Raw genomic sequence first — 13944 nt, forward strand, 5'->3', positions numbered from 1 at the left:
GCAGGTGGCCACCACCTTTGCCACTAGGAGCACATACGCCCCAAAGGCAAGAACAGAGCCTTAGGTTGTGCCAAACCACCCAGCCCCAGTGGGAGCGGAGTTTACTGTATCGATCTTCATATATCAAAACATCCTGGGGGCTGAGGTTAATGACCAAGCTGAAAGCTTAGCATACCCAGAAGTCGGCCATCACAGCCCCTTCCTAAAGCTAAGGACACAGGGCAGCAGCCCCTTTCAGCCACTGCAGGCCCTCCAGACCAGTCAAATGAAGGAAGTCCATTTCACGACTGCCTCCAGCTGTGGGCACGAATTACAGAATCCAGGGTAGGTCTTCCCTTCCTTACAAGTATCTGGGCCCTCCCTGTACCCATTCCTTGCATAGGTTAGTGGCTTGGTGCACACTTGGGGGGGCGGCGGGGAAAGTTCCATGTTCCATATAGCCGGAGCATTCAAGACTAAATTCCTGGAGGGTAGGAAGAAGGCTGCAAGTCTTCTGGAAGTAACTACCTTTCTTCCCCTAGGCTAATTGGGAGCCCCATCCTCACATAAACTAGTCTATACAACCTTAAGCTCTTTCTAGGAAGTCCCCCTCCTTTAGCCCCTCACTCCCACTTCCCTCTCCCCATAGTTCTGGGAAGCCAGGCCCCTCCTCTCCCGCCTTGTCCCAATGCCCTAACTTCTCCCTCTGACCAGAAGCCAAAGCTGGCTCCCAGGAGGCTGGGGCCCTGGTCTGGTTCCCAGCCCCAGAGCTACCACTGTGGGAAAACACTGGAGCCTGGACTATCCTCCCTCTGGCACAAGCAGGCAGGGACATTAGGGACAGCTGCACTAGAGCTATGGGGAGGTGAGGCTAGACCTGCCCAGAAGGTTTTAGTCCATATGCCTTACCCTTATCACATAACGCTTACTGTTTTCTTGATTTTATTTGTCAATATAAAAATACTCAAATATTTACAACAAATAAATACGCGGGGACACAATAAGTTACACTGTTAGGAGCCCTCCTCCTAGGGCTGGGAGAGGATATGCAATATCCACAGCATGCCCACCCTCTCTCCTCTCCCTTCCTTCTCCCTCCCCCTCCCCCCACACAACCTTTCCCAGCCCAATAAGGGAGGACAAGTATAAAATACCACTGAACCCCAGGGCCAAGTGGGAGGCCCCTCCCACCCTTGCCCCAAAACACACAGGAGAATCCATCTCCCACCCCCCACCCTGAAAACATTCACAGCCCTAGGAGCAGGACCAGGCCCACCCCAGAGCCCTGGACTTCCCAAAAGGGGCACAGCACCCTGCCCAGCCCACCCCCATTATGTACATCACTGACCCCCACGGGGGACAGAGGGGGGGTAGGAGAGGCAAAGTGATACGACCCCTTCCCCTTCATAGCTCCAATGACTCACCAGGAGGACCCCAGGCCAAGGGAAGACTGGACAGAAAAAGGAAGACTACCTCACACGCACACACATACACACACACACGCACACAGAGAAACAAGACTAGGTCACACACACATGCACACACCCACATACACATACATACACCTAGATAAAAACACACCCACATCTCCAACTTCTGCCTTGAAACGTTTTGGCGGCTGGGGTCCCATGTGTCCGTGATTCACAGCCCCTCACAGAGAGGAGGAAGATGCCTTCTGGGAGGCGGTGCCCTGGTGAGCCACACCAAGTGGCAGTGCCCGTGCTGAGCAGAGCAGGTCCTCATGGCCGGGCGGGTGCGGGGCAGGGTCCGCCCCAGTCCGAGCCGGTGCCCGCGCCATGTCCCTGAGGTAGCTGGTGCCTGTGCAAAAACGGAGGAGCCACGCGTCCCACGCTGCCCCTGCGAGGCGGTGGGGCCCCTCATACGGAGGACTCCTCGGGATTGGAGTCCGGCAGTGGCTGACGCTGCTGTAGCTTGCGCCTCAGTTCGTCGGCCAGCTCGGGCAGTGGGTGCCCCAGCCCACTGCGGTCCTCCCCTCCTAGCTGTAAGCGCACGTAGCCATTGGCATTTGAGTTCCGCCCACCCCCCAGGTGAAGCCGGGTTGGAGAAGGCAGGGGCTGGCCGGGGATGCCAGGAGGTGGAGAGGGGGGCCCGCCCCCGGGCTGGCACCGCGCATGTCCAGGCACAATCTTGAGCGAGCCGTCCGAGTAGTAGTAGCCGACGGGATCCCAGAGCTTCTCGTCAGTCTCTGGGCCAGGCCTGAAGGGGGGACTGGTGGGCTCCTTGGGCAGCTCCAGGGGGTACACCAGGGTCCTCTCCGCCGCCTTGGCACCCTTCTCCAGCTCCTCCCGCAGCCGCCGGCGCAGCGACAGAACAAGCAGCAGCAGGACCAGACACACGGCCCCCAGGGCCACCACAGCCAGCCACACCAGCCCCAGGTTTTCCAAGGGCGCCCGAGCTTCCAGGGTCACCGATGGGCCGGCCACCACGGCCACCAGGTAGCCTTCGGCAGCCAGCCGTGCCCCCTGCTCCTCCGAAAAGCAGTGGTAGGCGCCGGCGTGGCGGGGCTGGGCAGCCATCACGACCAGGGCTTGTAGGCGGGCGTCATAGAGGAAGGAGCCAGGCTGTTCTGCGGGAAGGTCCCGGCCCCCAAAGGTCCAGCGGGCGTGGGCCAAGTTGGAAGAGAGGCGGCAGGGCAGCACCAGGTCTGTGCCTGCCACCACGGTGATGTTTTTGGGTGTGAGCCTGACTGCAATAGTAGAGAGTGAGCAGAGTTAGCACAGGAAACCCAGGGCCCATCCTACTGGGGAGAGGGAGAAAAAAGGCAACTCACCTTTTTTATTGCCACGGTTACAAATGCTTGAGGTGTCCAACACCGTCACGTGCTGGATCAGCAAAGACCTGGTTGGGGAAACAGGGTCCATGGGCACTGGGGCTCCAACCACCCTGCTCCCACCCCGGTCCCAGCACGTGCCGAGCCCCACTCACCCCGAGGGGCCACCCACGGCCACGCAGCGGCTGGTGTTGACGCTCCAGGCACAGTAGGGATCCCGAGCGAGGACACAGTCGGCACAGGAGCGGTATTTTGCGCAGTCGGCCAGGGGCAGCTGGACCAGCTGAGAGCGGGAGCCTGCAAAGAGCAGTTTCTGCAAGAGAAGCGGGGTGCGGGAGGTTCAGCCAGGGCGGGACATGGCCTGGGGGGGCAGCTCTGATGGTTGCGTGGGAGCACGAGGGCAAAGGGGCCCAAGGACGAAGGACGCAGTGCTAAACTCTGAGGAGGGAAATCGAAGGACTGAAGAACGCACCCAGGGCTTACTACAAGCCAGACACAATCCTAAGCACCTTAGAGACATGACCTTCTTAGGCCGAACAGTGGAAGTGCGAGGCTGAGGAATATAATCTCTCTCTCTCTCTCTCTCTCTCTCTCACACACACACACACACACACACACACGCTTCAGTGCAGTATAAATAGTGCAGGAAGCCTGTTTTCCGCTAGGCCCATCAGTCCTCATAATAGCATGGGCACAGCATTAAGGTGTTTTCCTCTGAATGCTCACTGCCAATCCGTGTTTCTTCAACCACGGACTTTCTTTCTGCCATTATTCCACGTTCTGGGGAACAATCTGAGCCACGACAGTTGGTCAAGGGCGAGTACACGAAAGTTCACAGGAGTCACAAACTAGCCAGAAGGAAGGGAAGGGTAGGTGCAAGCAGCACTTCAGGCAAACAGCAAAGGGAGTGGAGGGCCAGACTTGGGGGGGATGGGGGCACAAAGACAGCCAGCAGCATGAGGGCAGCGTGAGCCCCAGGGACCCCGACCACCGCAGCACCATAGAGAAGAGGCTGTAGGTTACAGAGGCACAGCACAGCCTCAAGGGGTCTGACGGAAGTGTGGCAAGCCGCTGCCAAGGCCCAATTCTGGGAACACTGCCCCCACGGGGACCTCGCTATATATAATGCCTGCCAGCCGCTGAGCACAGATTCCGTTAGCACGCTCGTTTCCTGGAATTCGCCCCAAGCTAAGCGAGGTGTGTTCTAGTGCCTCCCCAGCCCTGTCCTGGCCAAGACAAAGACGGGGGAAGGTGTAGGGACAGTGGTGGACAGGGCCTGATTACTACCTTGCTCTGGGATAGGACCAAGCTTTCCACAGGCTCCTGGTCAAACATCTGCAGCTCCTCGATCAGGTGGACCCAGGGGCCCAGGCTCACGGCCTTGAGCAGCCAGCCATCTCCTGTGGGTGGTTGGGGAGGACAGGCAAGAACGAGAGGGCATGGGGCCCCTGGAGGATCTCTAGATCTCCCTGCCCCGACACACACAGGCCTTTACCCAGTTTCCAGCAGCCACACCCACCTCCCCAGGTGCCTACCTGTGCCAATGAACAGCACTGTATAGGTGGCTGCGTCAAGCCCTGTGACCCGGTCAGCCACCAGATGGGTGAAGTTGGTGTCCTTCTTCACGAGCAGGGGCCGGCCCCACCGGGGCCGTACCTGCTCCTCCATCAGTGGGTGCTTCTTGATGAAGTTGAGGGTGTTGTCCGGCAGCTCCAGAGAACTGGTGTAACCGTGGCGTCGGTGCCAGTTGTTGATGCACTGGGGAGTGGGGGGCGGGGCGTGGGCAGGGGGGAGGAGGGGAGAGCTGTCAGCATGGTGGAGAGCTACTGCAGCTGAGGGCAGGAGCCTATCCCCATCCTGAAGGACTCACCGAGCCAGGCCGTGGGCTGGGGATGGGGTCGGTATAGCGGCCCCACTTCTGGGCTTGCTCACGGTACTCCTTGTAGGGACCCTCGAATACCCTCTGGATCTCTTCCAGCTGGTACTCGCAGACCGCTGACAAGTCCACATCGCCCCTGTCATAGCAAGGAGGGAACCAAAGGGTGAGGTGTGGTGTCCACTTTACCCCAGCTCATGTCATGGACCAGGAAGGTAGCCCCCTCCCCACACACAAAGCAGTCATGGCCATGTGTGATGTCATGTTGACTTTAACCTACTGCAGGGGCAAGGGCACTGCACACCTCCCCTGGGGGAGGGGGGACTCAGAGAGGGGCAGATGCCCAACATCCTCCTTGCCTTCCGATCAGCGAACCACTTAAGCCTTTACCCAGTGGCCTGCAACCCCAACCATCCCTCCTGAGCAACCCCCCTCCCCTCCAGCCCCCAAGGTTCCCAGACAACTCACCATCGTGCCCGAAAAACCCCAAAGAAGGTGGTATTGTGCCAAGAGGCATCCCGCAGGGTGTGCAGAGCCTGCAGCTGATTGAAGTAGAGCTGCCAGTCCGGGGCTGAGCACACCAGCCTTGCCTTCAGGAATGTGGTCCACTTCCTCTGCAAGGTCCGCGCGCCCCCCATGTCCCCCTGGCAGATAGAAGGGGGCACTGCTGGGCAGGCCCGCTGAGCCACCAGGCCTCCTGGGGCTCCCCACTCACCACAGGATTCTGTACCTTGCAGACACGGGCCACCCGAGCCACCACCTGCTCTGCATAGCAGTCATACTCCACTGCCCGCTCGCTGAAGAAGAAGTAGACCTTGTCATCGTCCCCTGTGAAGCTGCCCACGCTCTCTGGGATGTAGGCAGAGCCTACAAAATGAGGTTCTACGGGAAGGGGAGGAGGGTTAGCAGGGCGGGTGCTGCAGGGCCTCTCACCCATGGCTCCCCCTGGGCCCCACGCAAGCTCCTCAGGGCTCACCATTGAGCCAGAAGGCCAGGTACTCTGTCTTCATGGAGTGGTGAGGCCCCATGTTGCGCAGGATAACTGGCTCTGTACCCAGGAAGTTGTTGAGTGTGGCCGAGTACAGCTCGCCGTCTATGGAAGACAGCGGATCAGGCAGGCCAGAAGTGACATGAAACTTTGTTCAGGCCACGCAGATCCACAATGAGATGGCAGGCAGAGGGGTGGGGCTGGAGTGGGGGTAGGATACTCCCCCAGCCTGCCGTGGGGACAGCCACTCACCCACAAGGAGGCCGGTGTGGCCCTTAGCTGGGTCATAGGGACACTTCCCCTTCCCATCCTCAAATTCTCCACGCTCCAAAGTGAAGGTGAGCATGTCCTAGGGGCAGGGAAGAGACAATGCGGAAGCGCCCGTGGCGGGTGCGGGGGTGGGCAGAGTAGGGCGAGGATGGGGGCTGAGGGGAGAAAGCAGCACTCACAATGTAGGTGCACTTGGGCTGGAAGGCGTAGGTCCCGCAGACGTACAGGTGGGATGTGTTGTAGGGCTGCAGGAAGCGGATGAAGTTGAAACATTCCGTCTGGGGAGAGAAAGGGGTTCACTTAAAGTTATGAGAACATGGGACATGGTTGACACAGGGACCTCTCCCTTGGGAGAGGGTGGAGGTGGGGGACAACTGCAGGCCTGGCCAACAGAATTGTGGGGAGGTGGTTCTGGCTCTCCTGGCCATATCCTGAGCACCCACCTGGTTACTCTTCCCTTTCTGGATGCACTCGGCCTTCTTCTCAGCAGGTGCCTCCCATGAGATCTGGGAAGGGGGTGGGGGGAGACATCAACATCCCAAGTAGCCACTGAACACGTGCCCTGAGTATGTGCCACAGGCATGGCTCGTGGCAGCTACATGGATACACCAGAAGGGAGCGTACACAGTCCCCACTGCCCGGGAGTGTAACAGAGAACAGAAGCCCCAGACTGCTGCAAAGCTGCAGAGGAGGGAAAGCAGCGTGTCTGCTCTGCTAGAAGGGTGGGAATGGAAACTGGGCAAAGATTTCCACAGGGAAGAACAGGGCTGAGGGGCCAGCTTCATCAGGCTACGCCCCTTTGGGTCCTGCCACTCTCCCCACACCTGTGTGCCTCCCGCTCCCCCACCTCTCACCGCTCCTTGCAGCTCCAGAGCCTCCACGCTGAAGGCAAACAGGGCCTCCCGGGCCCCGACGTACAGAAGCCCTGTCTGCTCAGTCAGGGTCAACGTCAGGAAGTCCTGGATGCCCGTTTGGGAGAACCGCCGGACTACTGCAGCCAACTCTGCATGGCCAAGAAGCGGGGGTGGGCGGGGAGACAAGAGAGGGAGTGAGCAGGGTGGTGAAATGGGCAGAGGCCTTCCCGGGGCTCCAGGCATCCTTTTCCCCACAGAATCAGCCTTCCTCTGTATGGTGGTCTCCTGGGCCTAATCACCCCTGCTGCCTCACATTACAGCTAGCACCCCACAAGCGGATGCCAGCTAAGCACCCTGACCGGCAATAAAGAGCCTTCTCTAATAGCCTTTTGGCTCTGACAGCTCCCTCCAAGCCTCCCTGGCCTTTCCCAGCCTGGGAGGCAGCAAATCTGGGCTGGTGAGGAGGAAGGAAGGATATCTCAGCCACAGCTTCCGGCCAGAGGAAGCCATCAGACTGATGGCCCTCACTCTCAGGGTCAACAGCACCTCTGGCTGCAGAACTGGGCTCTTCCCCCTCCCCGCTTCCTCTGCTACTGCTTCCTTCTTTGCTGCCTGCTACCCGCTGCGCACACCAGGCTCTGGCCAGGCCCCAGCCTGGGATTTGGCACAGCAGAGGGTTCTGAAGTTGAAGTTATAGGCACTGCTTGCCTGGGGACACTCTTCAGTCCAGCGGGGCCCAAATCCAGGCTGCCAGAGATCCAAACACGGCTGGCCACTGGGACAGGTGGGAATGAGGGAGACTGAATTGGGCTGGGAGGCCAGGCCAGGGTGGTTGGGGGAACCAGAGGCCTGGGACCAGAGAAGGCACTGAAGCCCTGTTACTATTCACCATGCAAGACACTATGACACTACGACACTACGACAGAGAATTCCTACATCAGCCCCCAAATAGCTGCCCACCTGTCCTCAGGGTCCCCCTAAATCAGCCTGAGCCTTTGGAGCCAGACACAGGCTAGCAAGGGAGGGCTTCATTAGCACCAGAGTGGAGCCTGTGGGAGGTGAGCTCATCCCAGGTCCCCAGAGTGCACTGATGATACAAACAACCTGACATCACCTCTTAATACAGGTGTGTGCGTGTGCAAAAAGACTATCAAAGGACTGTCAGGTCTGCTGTCCCCCCACCAGGAGCACGTGCGTAAACACATCCAGAGCCACCAGAGGGCACAAGTGTCAAGGTAGCAGAGGGGGTGTATTATGGTTAATAAGGGGGCTCCTGGGGGCAAAAAGCTAGGAGGACTTTGGGGAGGGGGGTGATGACACTCTGCCTTATGCCCATCCGGGCTCTGTTTTCTCTCAGTGGGCTCTCAGTGCAAGTGCTAGTTCCACAAGTAAGGCATGGGGAGAATGATACAGAAGAGAAGGGTCTCTCTTCCTTGCATAACAGGGGCAGCCAAGTCCTAATCATCTGAAGAAGGGATATCCCAGGACTACCAGTTCTGGGTCCCTGGGGCCACTCACTCCCATTTCTTGGACAGCTGTGTCACCTGTAGACTTTGAGCCCGAGAGCAGAATAAAGCTGGCATATCGAGGGGCAATTGCTCCTCTCCCCGCTGCAGTCCCTCTTGGCCTCTCCTCCCCACACTGGTCTTCCTCCTCAGGACTTTAGTCACTCACCCCCAGAAGATACGGTCTTCCGGGGCACCAGGTTCCACCACATCTCAGCCCGAATGCCCAGGCCACACAGCTCCACTGCCAGCAGCCAGACAGCCCAGTGTGGGGCCATGGCAAATGCCTCTAAGCTCCAGGCCAGCTGCCCTGCTGGGGGAAAAGAAAGGGTCAGAATCACAGCCAGAGAAAACAAACCAGAAGGGGGCCCACACAAGCCCATGCCAGGAGAAACTGACAGGACATATGACCTGATCAGCCTCCCCAGGAGCCTCCTGGGTTCCCTCCTTACCCAATCCTTGAAGCAGAGACTTGGTTCCCCCCAAACACCTGGCCTCAGCCCCCACAGATTCCAAAAGAGGTGGGAATCCCAGAGGGGAGGGGAGGAGCTGAGTCAGCTGGAGGGTTGGACACTCCAAGAAACCTTCTCTGGCCTCCAGGCCCTCACCCACTCCCTCCCAACAGGAAGTTGTTTAAGAAATTAAAAGGGGACCCCTTCCCCCACATTCAAGCCTGACAGATTTGAGGATTTCTTAAAATAACCTCTGGAAGCAGGACCTTCCCCCACTCGGGCTCCAGCCAGTCCCAAGATCTTTTGGCACCCCTCGGCTGGGTAAAGGGGCATACAGTGGGTGGGCGGTTGCAGAAGACCCCCTCCCCCCACCCCTCCCCTGCTCCCCCCCACCTGATGGAGCCGGCCCTGCGGGGGTCCCGGCCCCAGCCTCTCCCCTACCCCCAGACAATAGCCAGGCAGAGCCCCAAACCCTTAATCCAAATCATCAGGGCCGAAGTGGGGCCGGGAGCCTAAGGGGCCCAGCTTCCCGAGGCCCCTTTGTTGCCCAAGACGGGAGGCAGGAAGTGGGTGGGATGGGCGTGGAAATGACCAGGGCCTCATCCTGTTCCTTACACAGCCTCCTAGGAGACACTAGCCCTCACGCTTTGGGGCGGCGGGACAACAGAGCCGGCTCGGGTCTAATCAGGGATCTCCCGGCGAAGCTCTCAGGCGGGGGTGGGGGGAGTAGAGGGATGGGTGGGGAGCGCGCTCCGACCGCCGGGGACGCCCGGTGCAGGGCCGGCGCCTGCTGCGCTCCCCCCGCCGGGTCTGACGAACCTTCCCAACTCAGGGATTGCGCCCTGGGACCCCGGCCTGGGCAAGCCATCTACATTAATTGCCAGTGCCCCAGCCCTCCAGTGCCGGGCACAGAGACACAAAAGCTGGGGACCTGCTCACCCCAAAACAAAGGGTCCCCGCCAAGACCTCCTCCTTGGTCACCCACTCACCCCAGATTCTCCCCTCCCCCAGCTCCCGGGATTTGAATGCAAACAAAGCGGCGGCGCAGGGAGCGTGGCGAGCCTGGCCGGCGGACGCCCCCTGTCGGCCCAGTATCCAGCACTGGAAGGGCGGGGGGCTAGGCACACGTTCACCCCTCCCTCCTCCGTTCCCCCAACACACCCCCAGCCCTCCCTCTGCCCCTTACCCAAGGCTCGGGCCGGACCCCACGGCGCGCTCCGAGAATCGGCCAGCACGGCGATGCCCCCACCCCCAGCTTCTCTCAGGGCGCGGAAGCAGGAGCAGCCGGTGGGGTGGGGGCAGGAGGAGCGCGGGGCCCAGGCGGTGCGCCCCCCTACCCTAGCCCACCGCGAGCAGCCGGGCGCGAACGGCGCTTCCGCGGCTGTAGGGCGGGCGCTCCCGTCAGGGGCTGGGCGGCCAGGCTCGGGTCAGGAGCTTGGCTTTCCAGGACAACCCGCCTCCCCAGCGGAGCGGTCGGGCGGGCGGGGGGCCGCGGCAGGGAAATCCGATCCCACAACATCGGCCTCAGTCCAAGCCCGCCCCAAACTTTCCGTCGGGGGTGGGGGAGCCGGGGGCAGTTCGGAGGCCTGGGAGAGAGGATCCTGGCCGCCGACCCGACAGCACAGGGGACCCCCGCTCCGCGTAGCCCCGCTCTCCTAGACCAGTGCGCGCCTCGGGACGCGATGGCTGCGGGCACGGCTTGCCCGGCTCCCGAGCCCCCGCCGGCCAGCCCGCGGGGGGCGCAGGAAGGATCTCGGACCGACTGCTGTCTCCGCCGCTAGCCCTCCGTGCGCCCCCAGACCCTGTCCCTCGCGCATGCGGCGGCTCCTGCGCGAGTCGGGGGACAAAGCGGCGGCCCCGTAGCCCTGGTGCTCCCGCCCCGCGCAACCCTGGCCTCACTCACCTCTTCTTCGCGGCTTGAATCCCTGGGCGCCGCCCTCGCGTTCGGCTCGGATCACGGTCCGCCCCTACCCGCGCGCCGCCGCCCGCCTGCGCGCGCCCGCCCGCCCTCCTCCGCTGTCCCCTCTGCCACCGCCCCTCGGTCCCGGCTCTCCTCGGCGCCCCTGGGCTCGGGCTCCCCGCGCCACCGCGCCGGGCGCCGGGTCTTTCACCAGCGCTGCCGCCGCTCTCCGCCCCCTCCCCCCCTGACGTCAGGCGGGGTGGGGGGTGTCGAGCGGAGGCCGGGGGCGGGACGCGAGGTCCGGCCCAGGAGGGGGCTGCGACCCGCCGCGACCCGCCCGCCCCCCCCCACTGGCTCCCCGCCGGCGGACTCGGACCCCTGCCCCTCCCCGCGCCCTGCCGCCCTGCGCCTCGGAGTCGCGGTCTACGCCACAAGCGCGGGGAGGTGGGGCGAGGGAGGGACTCCGGGCATTGCCTTGAGGGGATCGGACTCACCCGGTCTTTCCGAAGTGTCCCCCAAGGCTGGGCAGCTGGGCTCGGGAATGGGGCCGAGGAGCTCCCCACTCTGCAGTTACTGGAACCAACGCGGGCAAGCCCCTTCGGGGCGAGTATCCGGGGGAGGGGTGCCGGGGAAATCGAGGCTCCTTTTGGGGGCAGACCAGAATAGGTCTTTTGGCCCGAAATTCTGCTTCGTTTCTTGGCCCCAACACCAGCTGGCCCCCGCAATCAGACTGGAACCGGTCTTACCAACCAGTTAGACCCAGTAATCTCCGGAGAGTCTGCTCCTTGTTTTTCATGCTCCACACAGAGGGACAGCAGCGCCCTTGCCCAACTAGCTCCCCCGGAAGACAGCCCTCCGGGAGACTCCTGTTGCACAGAGCCTGCCCCCAAGAAATGAGTCCTTCTGATGCCAGAAGGCTGAGTAACAAGTGACACGAGTCCTAAAGTTCAGATGAAAGCAGCTGAGGGGAAGGCGCGCTGGAGAGCTACCACCTTTTAGAACCGCCTGCCTCCGCCCACAGCAGCTCCTAGAAGTCACTTGTAGCTCTGGCCCGCTCCGCTGGAGTGGTGCTGGCGTGGACCTTGCCAGCTGGTCCTCAGAGCTGGGCAAGTGGACAAACCCCAGGGAAGCCGCCCCATCGGCACCCAGACACAGATGCCTCCTCTTGGCTAGGGGCAAAGGACAGAGGTAAAGAGACTGGAGCCCCAAGGCTTTGGTGGGGACTTTAAGCGGCCGCAGTCCTGGAGGAGAGGAACACTGGAGGGCCCCGTCAGCAAATCTGCATTATAAATCAGTCCCGACAGGAGCTTTTGTTCTGAGTTAAAACTTGGCATCTAAAAATGGAGACCAGAAGAGTAGTGGAGATAATTGGGAAAAGCAGCCCAGTTTGGATTCAGTAACAATTGGGTCTTTGCTGGTACACATAAAGGGCCCTTCTCCTGAACTGGCCAAAGCCTTATTTCCCAGCTCCTTTCCACTAGGCAAAAAAAAAAAAAAAGCCATGGTCTTGGAGATTCTGGAGATAGAGGGCAAGCCTTAACAGTTAGCATGGGTGGGCAGGGAAGGCTCTGCCTCTGATGGCTGGGAGGGAGTTGGGGGTGACGCCTCCTCCAGGTTAGACCCTGTGTCTTTTTGAGTGGAGGTGAACTGATATGCAGATAGCACTCATATCTGTTCTGTGCTTTACACTTTGCCACCTGCCTTCACATTCATTTCCTCACATCATCCACCCTGACCACCGTTCAAACGGCAGGTATCTTTGTCTCTGATTTTGCAGATAAAAATGAGTCTCAGAAGGATGAAGCAACCTGCTCAAAGTAACGTAGATAATTAGCAAGGTCAGGATGTTAAATCAGGTCTTGGGACTCCCAGTCCTGTCTTTCCATCAAGTCAGAGTGCATCTGGACAACCTTTAAGCCCTAAACAACTCATCTCCTGCTGTTTTCCCTCACCTCTGCTCCAACCCCCACCAGGCAGAGCTCCACCTGCAAGACAGCCCCAGTGGAAAGTTTCAAAAGGTGGTTTGGTTTCACTGGCAGGGACAGTCTTCTGTATGTTATGGCAGGCTTCTCTGTTCCTGCTAACAGACTCAGGGAGCCCTTCCCTCCCAAATGCTCCTCAAAGATGCTGCAGCTCTCCACCCCACTCCCCTTTTCTACCTTCACTCATTTCCTGCTGTTAATTTCCAGCACTGGCCTTTTCCATGGGTGGGTGGGCAGAGGATAAAGTTTCCTGCATGACTACTTGCTCATGATTCATACTTTTTAATAAAAGTACAACCGGGGGCGCCTGGATGGCTCAGCGGGTTAAAGCCTCTGCCTTCGGCTAGGGTCATGATCCCAGGGTCCTGGGATCGAGCCCCACATCGGGCTCTCTGCTCAGTGGGAAGCCTGCTTCCCCCTCTCTCTCTGCCTGTCAAATAAATAAATAAAATCTTAAAAAAAAAAAAAAAGTACAACCGGTCAAAAATGAACATTCCTGGGTTTTAAATTAAGAAAAGAAGAAGAAAGAAGAAGAAGGAGGAGGGGAATAGGAGGAGGAGGAAGAAGAAGGAGAAGGTGGAAAGTCTCTTGTACCTGTCATGTCTCCCTAGGGCCTATCTGGCATATTCTATTTAAAGTACCCATGCTTCAAGCCTTAGGCCCTGATAGACCCTCTTGCTCATCTGCTTGTGGCCAAGTCAAGGAAAGCCCACATATGCTAAATGCTTTCCGAGTTTCTCCAAGGATCCACTGGCAGCTCAGCTCAGACTCAGCTCAGTCCCTACAGATGGGTCCAGGGGTCTTGCCTGAAAGTCAACCTCCCAGTCTCTCCCCCACACACTGGTCATGTGCCATGGTGTCCCTCACTTGAGCTCCTTACCACTAGCTCTTGCAAGGCAGCTTTCAGACCAGAGTGGAGCCCAGGGTTCACACTGGGGTTCTCCAGTGAGCACTTCCTGGCCAACTTCCAAAGGATCCGAGAGCTGTTGTTAGCTCACAGAGGGGGAAATGAGAAAGCCTGGGTCAGCCACCCTTCAGGGATCTTTTGGAGGGCTGGGGACTGAGGTGAGTGGGGACATAGGAAAAGGACTTCCTCTACTTCCTCCTAGAAGAGAGTTATCAAAGTTGTCCACCTGGGAAGCCTTTCCCTTCCCAGCCCCTCCCTGCCACCATCACCAAAAGGAAGCCGGAAAACATCCGTCATCACAGCCCCGGATGCTGCGTTTCCAGGGCCTTCAATCAGGATATCCCTCAGCCTTTTCCCAGGGGCTTAAGGATCTGGAAAGAGCAAGTGGTGAAGTCGCCAGCAGCACTGTGGAATTCTTGGCCTAGAGGAGACTGAGTCTC

The 13944-nt window shown here is 59.7% G+C and overlaps 1 protein-coding gene across 6 annotated transcripts; it reads right to left on the minus strand.

Moving 5' to 3' along the window:
- Positions 1-904: 904 nt before the first annotated feature.
- On the minus strand, positions 905-12690 carry SEMA4C (semaphorin 4C). 6 transcript variants are annotated; one of them, XM_004752932.3, is made up of 15 exons: positions 11110-12690; positions 8433-8576; positions 6759-6907; positions 6348-6410; positions 6084-6182; positions 5887-5983; positions 5623-5739; positions 5377-5528; positions 5115-5290; positions 4641-4785; positions 4306-4528; positions 4058-4170; positions 2926-3083; positions 2771-2838; positions 905-2686 (listed from the first exon to the last, which is right to left on the minus strand). In XM_004752932.3, exons 2-15 carry the CDS (start codon positions 8539-8541, stop codon positions 1857-1859), a joined length of 2499 nt encoding a protein of 832 aa, XP_004752989.1. In that variant the 5' UTR covers positions 8542-8576; positions 11110-12690; the 3' UTR covers positions 905-1856. The 6 variants fall into 6 exon arrangements, with proteins under 6 accessions (XP_004752989.1, XP_004752988.1, XP_004752994.1 ...); XM_004752931.3 differs by having other exon boundaries at positions 8433-8573; positions 11110-12689; XM_004752937.3 differs by lacking the exon at positions 11110-12690 and adding an exon at positions 10619-10905 and having other exon boundaries at positions 8433-8573.
- Positions 12691-13944: the final 1254 nt, after the last annotated feature.

Source organism: Mustela putorius, unplaced genomic scaffold, assembly GCF_011764305.1.
Source record: "Mustela putorius furo isolate JIRA1106 unplaced genomic scaffold, ASM1176430v1.1 tig00000224_pilon_pilon_pilon, whole genome shotgun sequence".
Lineage (NCBI taxonomy): Eukaryota > Metazoa > Chordata > Mammalia > Carnivora > Mustelidae > Mustela > Mustela putorius.